The sequence below is a fragment of the Miniopterus natalensis genome, chromosome 6 (genome assembly GCF_054644295.1).
Source record: "Miniopterus natalensis isolate mMinNat1 chromosome 6, mMinNat1.hap1, whole genome shotgun sequence".
Classification (NCBI taxonomy): Eukaryota; Metazoa; Chordata; class Mammalia; order Chiroptera; family Miniopteridae; genus Miniopterus; species Miniopterus natalensis.
Window position 1 is genome coordinate 59,564,352 of NC_142086.1, and position 16,564 is coordinate 59,580,915.

The 16,564-nt window shown below is 34.1% G+C and overlaps 1 protein-coding gene across 1 annotated transcript in view; it reads right to left on the reverse strand.

The window, feature by feature from the left end:
* PIK3CA (phosphatidylinositol-4,5-bisphosphate 3-kinase catalytic subunit alpha) overlaps window positions 1–16,564 on the reverse strand; it is a 63,751-nt gene that overhangs the window by 19,301 nt on the left and 27,886 nt on the right. Inside the window, exons 2-9 of the mRNA XM_087818300.1 lie at window positions 11,636–12,063; window positions 10,902–11,111; window positions 8,795–9,045; window positions 7,035–7,280; window positions 5,865–5,950; window positions 2,134–2,239; window positions 1,144–1,296; window positions 917–1,051 (exon numbers count right to left, since the gene is read on the reverse strand). Of these exons, the coding sequence (XP_087674426.1) occupies window positions 917–1,051; window positions 1,144–1,296; window positions 2,134–2,239; window positions 5,865–5,950; window positions 7,035–7,280; window positions 8,795–9,045; window positions 10,902–11,111; window positions 11,636–11,987 (1,539 nt within the window). The 5' untranslated portion in view covers window positions 11,988–12,063. The remainder of the gene's footprint in view (window positions 1–916; window positions 1,052–1,143; window positions 1,297–2,133; window positions 2,240–5,864; window positions 5,951–7,034; window positions 7,281–8,794; window positions 9,046–10,901; window positions 11,112–11,635; window positions 12,064–16,564) is intronic.

A 16,564-nucleotide genomic window follows, 5' to 3' on the forward strand; every position in this document is an offset into this window, starting at 1 on the left:
GTGCAGGATTGCCGGCTGCACTGGGTGCTGCTGTTATTGCGACCAGGAATATATAAAATACGGTAGGCATATTTCAGGACTTCTTGGCCCCATATTCATTGGTTGGTTTATCTATAATTTAAAATTAGGCCCCACAAAAAGTGATAAATTTGAAAACTGGGAAAAAAAGATAACAAAGAACAAAAATATCTTCTCCTTGGCACTGACACCTCTGCCCTTGAGAAATAAGGAAGAGTTAATGGTCCTTATATCGTGGTTCCAAAGTTATGGCCAAGATCAGACAACTAGATCAATATTTAAATTATATTTTATATATACTCTTTTCTAGGGAATCTGGGCTATAGTGGTGAAGCAATATCCTTTGCTTCCAAGCTCACCTAACAAGACTTATACTCTGGGTCAACTTCAAGGTTACTATTTCAGAGAGGTCTTTGCTGAACCCAATATTAGCCTTTCTCTCCCACCTCTCTGTTAGTCACTCTTTGCACACTATTGTTTTTTCCTTCATGGCACTTACCATGATTTATAGTCTTATATTTTTGCCTTTACCTGTTTAATGTCTATTTTCACCACTAGACTGCATACTCAATGTAGGTCTCTTTAGGGCACAGTTTTATTACCTGGTACATATCATACAGTAATATATGCATAGAGTCAGCATTCAATAAATACTTGTTAAATGAAGACAGGCTAGAGCTCTGAATAAAGTAAGAGGAGGTAGGGCTGCAGTAAAAATATTAGCATGTAGAGAATTTTACTATATTGCAATACTCTCCTATATAGCCTAGAGTAGCTATGCCAGTGAAGCTAAAACACATGAAACCCTTTCTGTACAAAGAGTATGTACCCAAAGCCAATGATTATGGTTGAAAGCTCATAAGAAAAAACTTAGGAAAACTTGAGTGATTTGCCTTACCAGTCCCGCATGGGAATAACTAAATCCTGCTTCTCGGGACACAGACCAGTTGGCATGCTCTTCAATCACTGACATATCTGGAAACTTGACCACACTGTTGAACCAGTCAAACTCCAGCTCTAAGCATGGAGTTTCCTAAGAGATGGGATATAAGTTATTACATATATACTGTGTTTGACTGTCATAAAAAAAGGAAAAATTCTTATTTATAATAATAAAAAGCTTACTTTATTTGGATTTGATCCAGTAACACCAATAGGATTCAGCAAATCTTCTAATCCATGAGGTACTGGCCAAAGATTCAAAGCCATTTTTCCAGATACTAGAGTATCTGTGTAATCAAACAAGTTTATATTTCCCCACGCCAATGGACAGTGTTCCTTAAAACAAACAAACCAAAAAATATTCACTACTCTGTGGGTTAAATTGTTAGACCTATTTCAAAACACTTTTCTTCCCCATAAAGGAGAATTCAACAACCATCTCCATAACAATGTCTATAACTAGTCATATTAATTTTTTCAAAGTATAAGTAACTCGCTTTCCTTTTTCCCATTTGAAATTACATGTATTTTCTCTAATTATTATTAGGAAACCTGAACCAAAGTAAGCAAGACAGCTATTTCCATGTAGTCACTAAAAAGATACTTATGTGTAGTCACTTTGCATATTCAAAAATTGTATCAATATGACCAAAGGACATACTCAACTCATTATAAATAAATTCCAGAAGCTCTCCCAAGGTATTCTTCATTTATTTATTAAAATTTTTTATGTTAAGTGAAATATGCCAATCTGAGAAAGACAAATATCACATGATCTCACTTACATGTGGAATCTAAGGAACAAAATAAATTGATGAACAAGAGAGGACCACAGACATGGAAGCATGAAACAGACTGACAGATCTCAGAGGGAAGGAGGGCAGGAGGGCAGGAAGAGATTGACCAAAGAACTTAGAAGCATATATGTGCATCCCATGGTGCAGACAAAAGACAGGGGAAGAAGTGGGGAGGGGTGGGAGATGGGGTGAGGGGGTTAAAGGGGAGAAAATGGGGGACACCTGTAATACTTTCAACAATAAAATTTTAAAAATTTAAAATATATATTTTACTTATTTTAGATAAAGAAAAATATCCTTTTCTTGATTAAAAACTCAATAAGCAGTGTAATTTGGAGTTTCTAAAGGTGAATATATTTCTTCTAAAATACTTTACCTCTTTAGCACCTTTTCGACCTTTAACAGAACAAATGGAAAGGCAAAGCCGAGCAGCACGAGGAAGATCAGGAATGTATATATCGTAATTCAGCCATTCATTCCACCTATGTAAAATTTTAAAGAAAAAAAGAATTTACCAAAAAAAGGGCTTATTCAGAGTATATGAATGACTCCTACAAACTATCAAGAAAAAAAATAAATAAATAAAAAGAAAAACAGGCCAGAGATTGAATGGAACAGACATTTAACATGACAAAGTAGACAATATCATCTGTCATCCAAAAAATGCAAAATAAAATGTCATGGAGTTATTACTATACAAGAGATTGGCTAAAACTATAAGGACTGATGATACCAAGGGGTACTTAGAATGTATAGTAACAGGAAATCTCATATACTGCTAGTGGAGGTATAATTTATATAACCAATTTGGAAAGCATAATCTATTAAAACTGACCTATGACTCCGCTCCACTTCTAGGTATAAAATGAAAGAAATGTGTGCATTTGTGCCCAGAATGTTAACAGAATTATTTACAACACCTCCAAACTGCAAACAATCTTAATATCTAATAGCAGAACAGATAAACTGCAGGATATTCATATAATGGAATGCACAGTAATGGAAATGAACACCAGGTACTTACAACATGGATGAAATCTTACAAACCTAAAATTAAGTGAAAAAAGACACAAAAGAATATCTACTCCTTGAGTCCATTTATATAAAATTCAAAAAGCCAAAACTAACCAATCATGTTAGAAGGATAGTAGTTAGCTTTAGGGAGGAGACTGATGACAGGGAGAGGCATGAGGAGGGGCTTTCAGAATACTGTTCCTTGTTCTATTCTTGACCAGTGCAGTAGTCATATGGGTACTCACTTTGTGATAACTCAATGAACTGTGCAATGTTGATTTGTATACTTTTGTGTATTTGTGCTACATACTTAAAAAAACAACCCTCACAAATTTGCTTACAAAAAGGCAAAAAGAAAAGGGAAACTAAATAAGATAAAAGGAAATTTCCTATTATGGTTACAATGATATTTAATTACTTTTATACATGATATAGTTTTACTCATTTAAATCAGTCACTATTAAATGAAATGAAGGGTATGTTAACAGAAAGTATTTGAATTTTAGAACTATTTCACAAATGATAAAACTTAACATTCATAATAAGAAAAGAATAAAGTTACTATAGAAAGTGATAATCAATTTCCCCCCCCAAATTTTAATCATAAATTCCATTCAATTTACTCTATGTTACATGTGAAATAACGTCTGTATTTGGTGGACATATCTGTAAAGAGCCAAGCAAAATATTTAGTTGTTATTTATTTAAAATATCTTTTTACTGATTTCAGAGAGAGGAAGGGAGAGGGAGAGAGAGAGAAACATCAATGATGAGAGAGAGTCACTGACTGTCTGCCTCCTGCACACCCCCGACTGGGGATCAAGCCCGCAACCCGGGCATGTGCCCTGACCGGGAATCGAACTGCGATCTCCTGGATCCTAGACTGATGCTTAACCGCTGAGCCACACCTGGCCAGGCCATAGTTGTTGTTTTTTTTTTTTAAAAGATTATAGCAATGGTTAAGAGTATGAACTCAGAATTCACACTACCTAGAGTAGAACCTTGTTTTTACTATTTTACTACATGTGTGACCCTCACTTTGTCTGTTTTCTCATCCTGGAAATGTGAATAATAATAGTACCTACTCTCATAAAGTTGTTGTGAGGATTAAATGAGATAACCTAAGTAAATCAATTAGAAGAGCAACTGGTCCATGGTAAAAGCTCAAGTGCTAGATACTGATTTTGAAAATTTTTTAAATGGCTTCTTCACAATTCTATTCTATTTTTGATTATAAATAAAATAAGACTTAATTAACAACAAAATAAGTTCTATGTATTCTAGTATCTTTGCTCAATTACGGATGAAGATAAAGAAAATATGATCCGTTTATACAGGAAAGACTTGTTTAAGGTGGGGGAGCTAAGTAAGAAGGAATTCTGAAGGATAAGGACCCATGCATGCAGGGAGGAGAAATACTGTGGGTCGGGTAAGTCCACAGTAAATGTACCCAGGGTTTTTTATTACTTCTAACTCTTTAGATTTGCTCTGAGGTAATGGGAAATATTCTACACACTTTCCAAGAGAGCTATATTCTATAAATGTAGTTGTTTATAGTACTGTGTGAATAAAGCATGTTTCTTCTCAGGTTCACACACACACACCAATTAAGTTCTTTATTATTAGGCAATGGCTTTATATATATAGTCCATTTGGGAGATAACTGGTAACATTTATGAAGAAATCATAAAGTAATTTATCTAGCATATGGGAAGTACAGTATTTGGAACAGTCACTTAATCTCAGTAAGAATTTTTAATATCTACTTTTCATTCATTTTCTTTTATCTCTAACTTTTTGCAAATATAGAAAAGTTTAAAAATTTACTTAAATATTCATACTGCTACCATATGAATTTTACCTTTTAGACTAGAGAATTCTCGAAGATAATCAAATATAAGTCCTTTATAAATTGCTTCAATTCACTAAAATTTTGACATTTTAATCTTATATCATTAACTAAATTTACATTTTACTTTTATAAAGCTAGTTTACTTTTTGGTTTTGAAACAACTAGAAAAAATCTACCGAATATAATTTAGGGGTTTCTGCTTGTGGCTTGTTGAACTTCTTAGATTGTTGGTTTTATAGTTTTCATCAAATTTGGAAAATTTTTGGCCATTCTTTACTCAAATATTGTTTTGCTGTTCCTTTCACAACCAAACCACTCAACCCATGAAAGTCATGCAGTGTAAGTGGAAAATAAAGTTTTGTTTTTATGGCAAAAATTTTAAAAGATCTTGGGGTTGTTTGTTGACACAGCATAAGCTCTAACTTGAATGACGTACTTTCTGACCTAATGGTTCAGGTAGGGTGAGGAACTATTTCCCTTGCTCCAGGTAGAAAAGGTTACCATCTCTTTGAACTTTACCTAAACTCTAGAATGGTGGCCACCTCTAGTAACTTAATTACAAGATCAAAACTTGTTCTTGACTCTCCTAGAATTCAGTCTAAATTCATTATGAAATTTATTTCTCAATGATTCACTACTTATTAGCTTGATTGCTACACCACAAAATCCATCTTTAACCTTTAATACCAATTTGAGTTCTCTTAAAATATTACTGTTATATTCAGGGGTAGACTGTTATCCCAAATGAGAGAGAAAAAGAAATGGCAGGATGGCAAGCTGTTGGATTATACTACCTTTTATTTTGTCATTATATCTAGCCAGTAATAATTTAAAATGTTCCCAAGAACTCCTCTTCCTCCTAAGAAATTGATTTATTTGAATGTCATATTTATCTATTCTTGGGAGTAATGTGCAGAAGACTGCCTGAGGGCAGTGTGGCTCTGGAAGGGTTTGCTGCCTCTTCTCAGTGTAAATGACGATGGAGATACAGTACAAGATGGTAACCATATTTTGCTCTCTCCTCGATACAACGGAAAGAATAAAAAACCCTACAGATAAAATTTCAGAGAATCAGTAAAGTGATCCTGTGATTTGACAGAAAGTCCTTATGTTTTATATGTAAATGTCTGATAATTTATATGACTTGTATAAAATTAATAATGTAAACCATACTACTTTTATGATTACATTGCTAAACACTAATGTGACTTTTGAAGATAGAAATCCATATACTTCCTTACCTGGGATTGGAACAAGGTACTCTTTGAGTGTTCACATTATCACATAAGGGCTCTCCACCATGGTAGATACCTGTTCGAACATAGATCTAAAAGAAAGAAAAAAAATGTGTGGGTGTGTATATATAAAATACATACACACATACGCATACAGGGTGGGGCAAAAGTAGGTTTACAGCTGTTTGCATGGAAAATAATATAGTAGTTAATAAATAAGAATAAATTCTGTTTTGTGTACTCAAAACTGTACACCTACTTTTGCCTCACACTGTACATACTAGACAGAACCAATATTAACAATATCAAAATAGCATAACTGATATGAGAGAATTCACTAGAAGTTTCTGTTCAGATGTAGCTTTTCAGTTCTCCTTTTCTTCACATATACAGTAAGTTAACACTGATGCAGATTATTCATCAAAATTTGTTTTCAGGGGAACATCAGACTAATAAAAATCAATATAGGCCCACCTTCAGTACAGGTATGGAATTCAGAGTTTTTGATATTTTAAAAAGATAAATTGGTACATATACTAAACATTGCATAATACTATGAAAACTTAGAATGCCCATAAATATATTAATATTTTTGCAACAAAACACACAAATATTTATATTAGTGGGATAGATAAACATACAAAAAACCTCACTTCAGGTTGGGCCAGGTTTTGCTGTGAAACAAATTCTATAAAATTTTGGGGTTTTTTGCCCAGCCAGTGTGTCTAAGTGGTTGACCATCAACCTATGATCCAAGAGATCCTGGTTTGATTCCTGCCTGGCCAGGGCCCAGGCCCAGGTTTCAGGCTCCATCCCCAGTAGGGGGGGTGCAGGAGGCAGCCGAATCAATGACTCATCATCAATGTTTCTCTCTCTCTCCCTCTCCCTTCCTCTCTCTGAAACCAATAAAAACATATTTACTTATTTATTTATTTAATAAAAACTTGTTAAAAATTTTTTTTGGTTTTAAGAGCTTAGAATTATGAACACTAGAACTATTAGAATATTAGAATTAGGGATATTAGAATGACAGACAAAGGACCATAAGCTGTGTAAAAGCTGAGGTAGATGGTGGCTTTCCAGCCATCGGAAAACACACTGCAATGGACAGATCATTATTTAGCTCTCGAAAAATGTTTATATAAAATAATTTAATAAGCATCAACATGACTTTACCTTGTCAATGTCTCGAATATTTACATTTACATAGGTTGCACAAAGAATTTTTATTCTGAGTGAACTATTTACAACCCAAAGGGATTTTGTAGAAGTCTCTCCATTCATATATGGTGTCGCTGTGGAGATGCGTCTGGAATAAGATGGCATCGTAAAACAGTCCATTGGCAGTTGCGAATAAAGGCTTTCTTTAGCCATCAGCATCAAATTGGGCATCCTCCCAAGCATTATACAGCTTCTTATATACTGTGAAAGATTAAGGGAGATGGGGAGAAGCCATTTTTTATGAGGTTTTTCATTTTAAAAGCAACATGTAAGAGTACTATGAGAGAATTTACATACTAATCTGCAAAGGTGATAAAAAAAATCAAACATTATAGACAACATTTCTTAGCAGTTGCTTTACTTAACATTTAAAGTACTAATATTTGAGAGTTAGGTTACAGCACAGGATCAACCAAGCACCTATTGGAATATCAATTGTATAAAAGGAAAAAAAAAAAGAGGTCAGCTTTCAACACTATATTTCTATCCTTAACTGTAAGATCCACCCCCCCCCCAAAAAAAAACAAGGATCAGAGGATACTCATTATGAAAACACTGCACTTGTTAAAGGAAAAGCAACATCATTTAGTAAGCTTCTATCATCCTATCTATTAAGTCATACTGATGTCCAATCCAAGGGTAGCTGCCCCCTTGTTCTTCTGTCACAATATTTCTTGAGAAACATTTGTTTTGCTAAAAGGTAAAACAAAACAAAAACCACAAAGGGGAGGCTGATAAAAATACAGGAAGTATTTAAAAAACATGTTAAAACACATTGGTTTGATTTGTGAAGTGGTAGTTAGGACAGAAATTTCTAATAGAAATGCTACTGTGTACATATTATAATGGCCTATTTTCTTACCCATAAGTCCACTAGACTGTAAGCAACCTGAAGGCCAGAACCATGTCTTGCTTCACATTGTAAATGAGTACTTAGCATATACTTGGTACAAGTACAGTTGCTTCTTATAGGTATTTATTTAATGAACAGAAATAGAGAGTAGGGTAATATTAATAGTATATCTTAATTAACAGTAAATCATAGATTTTTTTGAAATGTTTAATTACTGCTAGTGGCATTGCTTGGGAGGAGATAAAATACTCCATATTTTGGGGTTAGTGTAACTGCCATGTTTTTATGGTTGTTTGTCTTTTTCTGACAAGGGGTACATTTACGTTACTGCTTACATTGCATATTCAAACAAACCCCTTAAAAAAAAAAAAAAGGCTGGCACATGAAAAGCCTTCTGTGTAAGTTCCATATTGTTTAAAATTCCCATTTCTTAATAGAAGTATTCCACTGTAGAACTGGAGCTATCTAGAAAAGCACATGATGCATTTTTTGCATGCAGAATACCTGAAACAATGTACTTACCTTATAGCACAATTAAACAGTCACCAAATCAAATGTTTGTATCTGAATAATGATATAACTATTGTTACAATTGTAAAAATGTTAATCAGCGTATCCACATATATAGTCAGATCCCCAAATATTAATTACATAAAATTTAAAGGAAGAATAGCATCTGTTATTTCAAATTAAATTTGTCATCAATCTCTCAAATTAAATTATCATATAAAACTAAACTTATGAATATTATTTAATAATATTAATGATTTTTCAAAAAGTATATTCTAAAATGTAGACACTAGTCCCCAATGTGATTACTTTTTTAAATTTAAAATTAATATTTTCAAAACTTGTTACTCACCTTATATTGACTCAGAGGATATTTTTCTAAGAAGTATTCATCACATCCACACACTTTTAAAATATATTTGCCCTGATATTCTAAAACACAGAGTTTTAATTGTTCAGATGATAGCAACATACTTCGCGTTTTTTTCCTGATTGCTTCAGCAATTACTTGTTCTGGCACACAGTCATGGTTGATTTTCAAAGTATACTTCTGCTTGTCATTATTTGGAGAAACTATTACCCAAATCACCACTATTATTTGCCCTGTAACAGGAAAACATTATTAGATGCAATCACCATATATACTTCATTTTTCAAGAGAAAAACTTCAAAAAGCATGCACTACCATTACTCTAACAATAATCATAAATGACTTACAATCTAACTAATACAGGTAAATCTTCAAATCTAATAGTGCTGCCAAGCCATGTCCAAATCTCATGTTTTATGGCAAGTATGCAAAACTGTGACTGGTAGGTCACAAGTGCCTGAGACCAAGATAATTCTATTTTAAACTACATGGCATATTCATGGATACAGCTCTGTGAAGAGTGACTCATGACAACAGACCAAAGGTTCAAAAGTGGAAGTTTTTGGTGACTCTGGGAAGGAATCATGGAGACTTAAAGAAAGATGCTAAATCAGAATGAGAGAAAAGATAGGGGAGGAAGGAGAACAAGATGGATTTTCTTATTTTTCTCCTTTTAAGATCAACTAAGATGGGACAAAAAGAAAAGATAAAATGGAAAGATTAAAACTGGTCTGGGTATTCACAGTACAATTTTTCCTACTATCTTTTTTTTAAGCAATTCCCTCCTTTATTTTTTTAATCCTCACCTGAGGATATTTTTTTCCATTGCTTTTCAGAAAGAGAGGAAGGGAGGGAGGGAGAGAAACATTGACATTGTTGGAATTTTTTCACAAAGATTGGGTAAAAACGAAAGAGTGGTCCATTTTAAAAAGTATGCTAGAGTAGAAAAGAACTTCAAATAAAGATGTTATGTTATATTGAATTAAACTACTTTGAGTGATGTGGGTGAAACAGTAATAAGATGTCAACTTATTTTACTAACAGAACTTTATATTTAATAGTGTGTGAGAGTTAACCTATTCTATAGCTTCAAATTAAAACCCTCACTTTGGCCCCAGCAGGTTTTGCTCAGTGGATAGAGCACTGGCCCATGGACTGAAGGGTCCTGGGTTCAGTTCCAGCCAAGGGCACGTTCCTCGGTTGCAGGCTTGACCCCTAGTTGGGGTGTATACCAGAAGGCAACCTATCAATGTTTCTTTCTCTTCCTCTCTCTCTCCAAAAAATCAAATCATTTCCTCAGGTGAGAATTAAAAACAAAAAAAACCCAAAATACTTTGTTATCTTGAGAAATACAGATATTCATTTAAAAAAACAATACAGTTTATATATTTTCATGTTCATTTAATTCTAGAAATTGCCTGGCCGGGCATGGCTCAGTGGTTAAACGTCAACCTAGGATCCAGGCGATCAGGGTTCGATTCCCGGTCAGGGCACATGCCCGGGTTGTGGGCTCGATAAATGACTCTCGCATCATTGATGTTTCTATCTCTCTCTCTCCCTCTCCTTTCCTCTCTGAAATCAATAAAGATATATTTAAAAAATAATAATAATAATAATTCTAGAAATTGATATATTAAATGTCAAAAGTCAACTTCATTATAATCAGATTTAATTACTGCATTTAACATTAAGATTACAAAATCTATTTTTTCTTTGACTATGATATATAACAAGATTATGTAAAGTTTTTCTAAAATTTCATAAAATGTTTTTATTTATACTTGTTTTTATATGCAAAAAGACAATCAGCTATAATTCTAGAGCAGTGAATTTCAAACTCAAAGTTCTTTAGTTTTGTTCTGAGATAAACAATCAGCACCATATGCACACAATTCATTCCATTAATAAATAAATACTATTGTACATAAGTTGTGCATGTGGCACTCAACTATATCTTGTCAGTATAAGCAGTATCTGGCTTCAAGAAGCTTATTATCTAACTGGGATAAAAAAAGACTGTTTAAAATACAGACACAGATAGAAGTTTTCACTACAGTAACCAGTTATGGTAGACTGCAAATTTTCTTACCTTTATCTAATTTATTATATATGTGCTTTGGCAGTTCTGGTGAAGATTCTACATTTGGAGGATAGACATACATTGCTCTACTGTGAGGAGAATTAAGATCCCTAAGATCCACAGCTTCTTTACAAACATTCAGAATATTTCTTCGGAAGTCCTGTACTTCTGGATCTTTAACCATGTCAAATTCACACACTGGCATGCCGATAGCAAAGCCTTAAAAAATTATGTAAAGAATATAATATTCTATTAAATACACAGTATAAACATGTTTCTTACAAATAGAAAACTTGGTAGATTTGGAAGATCACAAGAGAGTAAAGAAGTTTCTCTGGGTTTAAAAAATGTTTGATGAATACATATAGTAAGGGTTGACAAGGACTGAAATACTTTTAATAAAACATATATTTAGCAATCTGGAGCAAAGGCAGCAAACATTATCCATATCAATTATTTTTTAAAGAATAATAAAACAAAACTGGGATATAACAAATCTAAGTCAACCATACAAATGAACTTTATAGAATTATACCAAGGTGTTAAAAATAGTTCCTTTGCCCAAAAGTCAAAAAATACTTTAGATTTGCAATGATTTGTATTTCAAAATCTAAGTACTTAAGATTACAAAGGTAATTAACTGGTTGAGTCAGAAAAATTTCAGTAAGGAGAAAATAAAGTTTCACAGTTATTTGCATTTAGAATAGGATGACAATAACATTTAGTCAAAAATTATATCCTACCAATTTCTCGATTGAGGATCTTTTCTTCACGATTGCCTACTGGCTCAATTACTTTCAAAAAGGGTTGAAAGAGTCGAAGGTCACAAAGTCGTCTTGTTTCATCAAAAAATTCTTCCCTTTCTGCTTCTTGGGTAACACTTACAAAAATGTAAGAAGATTCATCTTGAAGAAGTTGATGGAGAGGGTACTTTCTTGCTTCTTTAAACAGTTCATGCTTTATAGTAACTAATGTAGCCTCACGGAGGCATTCTAAAGTCACTATCATTCCATTTGGTAGTAAACATTCTACTAGGATTCTTGGGGGCATCAAGTGGATGCCCCACAGTTCACCTGATGATGGTCTTGGAGGCATTGTTCTGATCCTTTACAGGTTTTACATATAAAACTACTTTAAGGAATTAGATGTGTGGCTCTCCCAAAGCAGAAATCTAAACCAAAGAGGAAAACACATGTTAAAAGAGAAACAACTACAGAAGAACAGATTTATGGCATTATTAAACGTCAAACCTCATTTTCCATAGTTTGAATTAATTAGGACAAGTAATAATAATTCACCTTAAATATTTTGATGGAGACTGTTGCTCCAATTTATGCTGAAAGAACTGACTGCAACGCAGAAATTAGAAAAATCACTTGTATTTAATTATATTTAATAAGTCATTTAATAAAAAAACATTTTATTTGAATGAACTTTTAACATTCAGGTTTTATCAAGACATAGCTGGGGTTATGGGAAGAATGAACATTAATCTGTAATTGAAACCAAAATTTCCATCGCATATCACCTCTATCATTCCCTTCTATTTTACTGAGCAGAATCTGGGCTGGAAAGGATCCTTTATCATGGGCCAACTGCTCTCATTTTAAAGATCAGTAAAGCAAAAGCTAGAGAAGTCAAGTCTTTTCCCTTTTCTCCCCAACCTCCACCCTGTAGTAATGAGAAATTACATGGCTTAATCTTTTTTTCTCTCTTGAATCAATCTTTGTAATTTCCTTTTGTGTACTGATTATTATCTAAGTGATATCTTGGATAAAACCATTCTGCTTTTAAATATGTTAGGTATATTGTCACTGTAATATAAAGTATCATCTACACATAAAAGAGACCTATTGATTTTCTTTGTCAGTATAATGTTCCAAACAACTGTGTTAAACACTTATAATATTAAAAAAAATTTATTATTATGACTTGAAGCCCTAATTTTTTAGATGTCAGCAATCTTGGGGGATCTTTTGGAAGATACAAAGCACAAGTTTATTTCTTATTGTTTATATTTATTTTTTCTTTTATTCAGTAAGCTAAACTTTGAAAGTATTAAAAAGGCAAAATGAGAGATATTGGGAAAATAAGAAATAAATAAAAGTTACACTAGAGTAATGAATTGAAAGGCCAGATAACTTACTGTATTCGATTACTCTACAGGTACTGTGGACAACAGCTACAAATGACATTTTGTTTATTCACTAAAAGTGTTAGGTGCTGGGATTGTGATGATGAATACGACACATGGCCCTTGCCCTCACAAGACAGAGTTACGAGTGTGAAGATTATGTGTATGCTGAGTGTGGGGTAATTAAATTCACATACAAAACAGAAAAAATGCTTTTATGGAGAAGTGCCCGATGCTGTAAAAGCTCATAGCTGCCACTCAACTCAATGGAAGTTGGACTGGGAAGGCTTCCACAGGAGGTAACATAAAAACTGAAGTTTTTAAGGATAAGCAGGAATTGAGCAAACACAGTAAAAGGTGAGGAGCATGATGCATCTAATCCAGAAATCTGCTATCTCTGACTCCTCTATGTCATATCTATCAACATTTAAGCCATCAACAAATTCCTTTAATTCAATCTCCTGAATCTGCCTACACTTTCACTATCACTTTTAGTACTTTAGGTCAGGACACTAATTTTTTTCTTGTCTGGACCACTGCAAAGGCCTAAATGGCCTTCCTGCATGTAGGTTTGCTCCCTACAATGCATCTTTCACCTCACAACCAGTGTGGCCTAGAGAGAGCAATAGGGCCTACTTTGAGCAGCCATTTCTGCTGTACCAATTTTCAGTTGCAGACAAGTGCTTATCGTATGCTTCAGAGTTTTAATAAATAAGAGAGGTGAGGAGTAGAAATAGCAGAAATTTCAAGCCTTAACGCTTGCCTCTGGAAATATACAAATTAAAAGACAATTCAAGAATACAAAATTATTTTTTGATAGTTAAAAATATTTTTCTTTGAATTTATAAGAGACCCACTGAAGTTATGGGATTTAAAATATAGTTCTCCTGTTTCCTATATTTTTAAAAGAAAACTCATTGACTAGTAAAAAAACCAGATGGATCTGTGTGTATAATTTTAGAAGTGACTCAGTCTAAGCTTTTTAAAACATACAAAAAATTTAAAGAATGCAAGGGATAATGCCAAATGACTTCTTTTAAATGATGATCTGCCTGCACAAAAAAGTTCAAATAAAAACAAAACAAAACCACAAGCCACACCAAAACAGCAGCTGTGTTTATAGTTTTCTTTGTTGAATGGTGCTAACAGGTCTATTTTATGGAATCATGGGGGCAACTATTTTATAGAATAAATAACAACCCCCAGAACCTCATATGTTACCTAAGAATTAGCAAAAGAGAAGTCTAGTACAGTAGTCAGATCACTGATTTTAATCTTTATTACACTATCGTCTATTTATGGGCAATTAACAACTTTGAAATGCTCAAGATGCACTCTTCTCACAGGAGAATAAATGGGATCCTAGCCGTAAAGCACGTGGAGACCTGGAAGGCAGCACTGGTTGATACTACTGTAGTACTACACAGAAGAGAGAATACTTATCTGTCTTCTTATGCCAGGGCTTATTCTGTACAAACCATTATCTCAAAGTGCACACGAACAGAAGTGCAGAAAAGGCAAATGGAGCGAACATATACTATTTAGCATATAGAATGCACTTAGGAAGGCAGTAACCCATTTAGAGTAGGTACTGCCATTTTACAGACGAGGAACCAAAGGTCAGAGAAGTCAAGTTTCACCACCAGATATGGATTCTGAACCTACGTCTAGGTGATTTCAAACTATATGTTGCTATTTGGGCTTCAGCTGTGGCCAGGAAATACTCATTGGTGGTAAATAAGAGAATGGGCTCTAAAGTTACACTGGATGCAAATTCTGGCTGCCTTAATTAGTAGTTGTGTGGCCCTGAGAAGTCTGATTCATCTCACTGAACCTCATTCCCCCCTCTCACTGTTAAATTGGGTCATGGTATATACTTCATCAGATTGTTGTATTAGACAAGGTGATATATGAAAAATATGTAAGCAAAGAGATTTTCCCAGTAAGCACCCAATAAATGTGTTAAATATTACTATTAATAAACCTATAAAGTATACCTACATTATCTTTTCAGGCTGTTAGGAATTATGCAGTGCTATCTGTCTCCATCAACCCCAGGTTTTTGGAGAAATATCTGCTTGTGCTAGGCTCTAGGTTAAATAGGCTATGAAAACAAAGGTAAATAAGATGCTTTTCCTTCGATTGTCGAGGGACTCACAGTTTTTGGGGGAAGACAAAACAGAGGAACAACTTTAACAATGGAAAATTGTTATAAGACTGAACGTGAACTTTGAAAAAGTCACAAGAAATCTCCAATTGCCTAAGTGGGTTAGGGAAGGCATCAGTGAGGTAAAATTTCAGTAGAACATTGTAGATTAGTAGGGATTTTGCAGAGAAGGGGTGGTGGCTTGAACATGGGAGAGCTAGGCGAGGAGGGTGTTTCAGATTGCCACGTGAGTATGTGTGCAAAGTCACAGGCCATGAAAGGATGTAGTGTGCTACAGCAATACAAGTTGTTTTTTTATTACTTGAGTCTGAAGGGCATGGTAATAGGTAAGGTGTGCAAGGAAGGTATGGTGAGAGGTAGGCAGAGGCCACAAGGGTGGGCAGAGTCCACATGGAGAAGTTTGAATTTTACATAGTATACCCTAAGTAAAAGAGAGTCTCTAAAAAGTATTTTGAGCAAAAAAACCAACATGAAACTTTTTCATGATTTTAAAATTTAGGTTTCTTCAAAACTTGGCTTTCAGATAAACTAAACCAAGGTGTAAAAATACCTTCTCACTTCTCTGAATTTGGAGCAAAATTCCTGAAGTTAGTAAGTCAGAGCATATAACATTTTAAGTAAAAGGGCCTTTACACTATAGAAAATTAAATGTTAATCAAAAAGGCTCACTTATCCAAACTTAAGTGCATAATCTATTTATAAAGAAAAAGAGCTCATTTGAAAATTAAAAATCACTATAAAATATTTAATTTCAAGTCTGCATTTTGGAGGTTTGGGGTCACAAAAATGTATACAAAAATAAAACACTTTAAGATTCAAGGAACACTACTGGGCTTTTGAGTTCAGGACTAAATGGGCTTTGCAGGACTAAATGTTCATATGCTGATAAATCACAACTCTTCAGGACTATTAAGAAATAAATAGGGTTCACTCATCCTAAATTTTTATACATCTACTGATAAGTTACTTCAATGGGGCAATCCTGTTTTCTTAAGAGAGTATATGTAATTCACAATTTACCCTTTACTTGAGGAGTCCTCATAAAACTGATTGCTTTGCTATACTAAAACACAACAGAGCAAAGCTCTTCAGTACTATGGAAGTCCGAGGCCCTAAAACCAACAACCCCAGGCTGGAGACGGTGCTTTTATAAAATGCTCCCACCCCTTTGTTTCCAGCAGCTGATGGCCATCCTCAGCGCTCGCCTGCCGGTGGCTGCAGCCTCCTTTTCTATTATTCACTTCTAGTCAGTATTAACATTTGACCCCCCCCCTTTTGTAACAGCCTGTAAACAAAAGGCCAACAGACCACATGATGATATGAAAACCTCTCCTGCACGGGCTCAGAAGCACAAATGTGTAATGGATACTG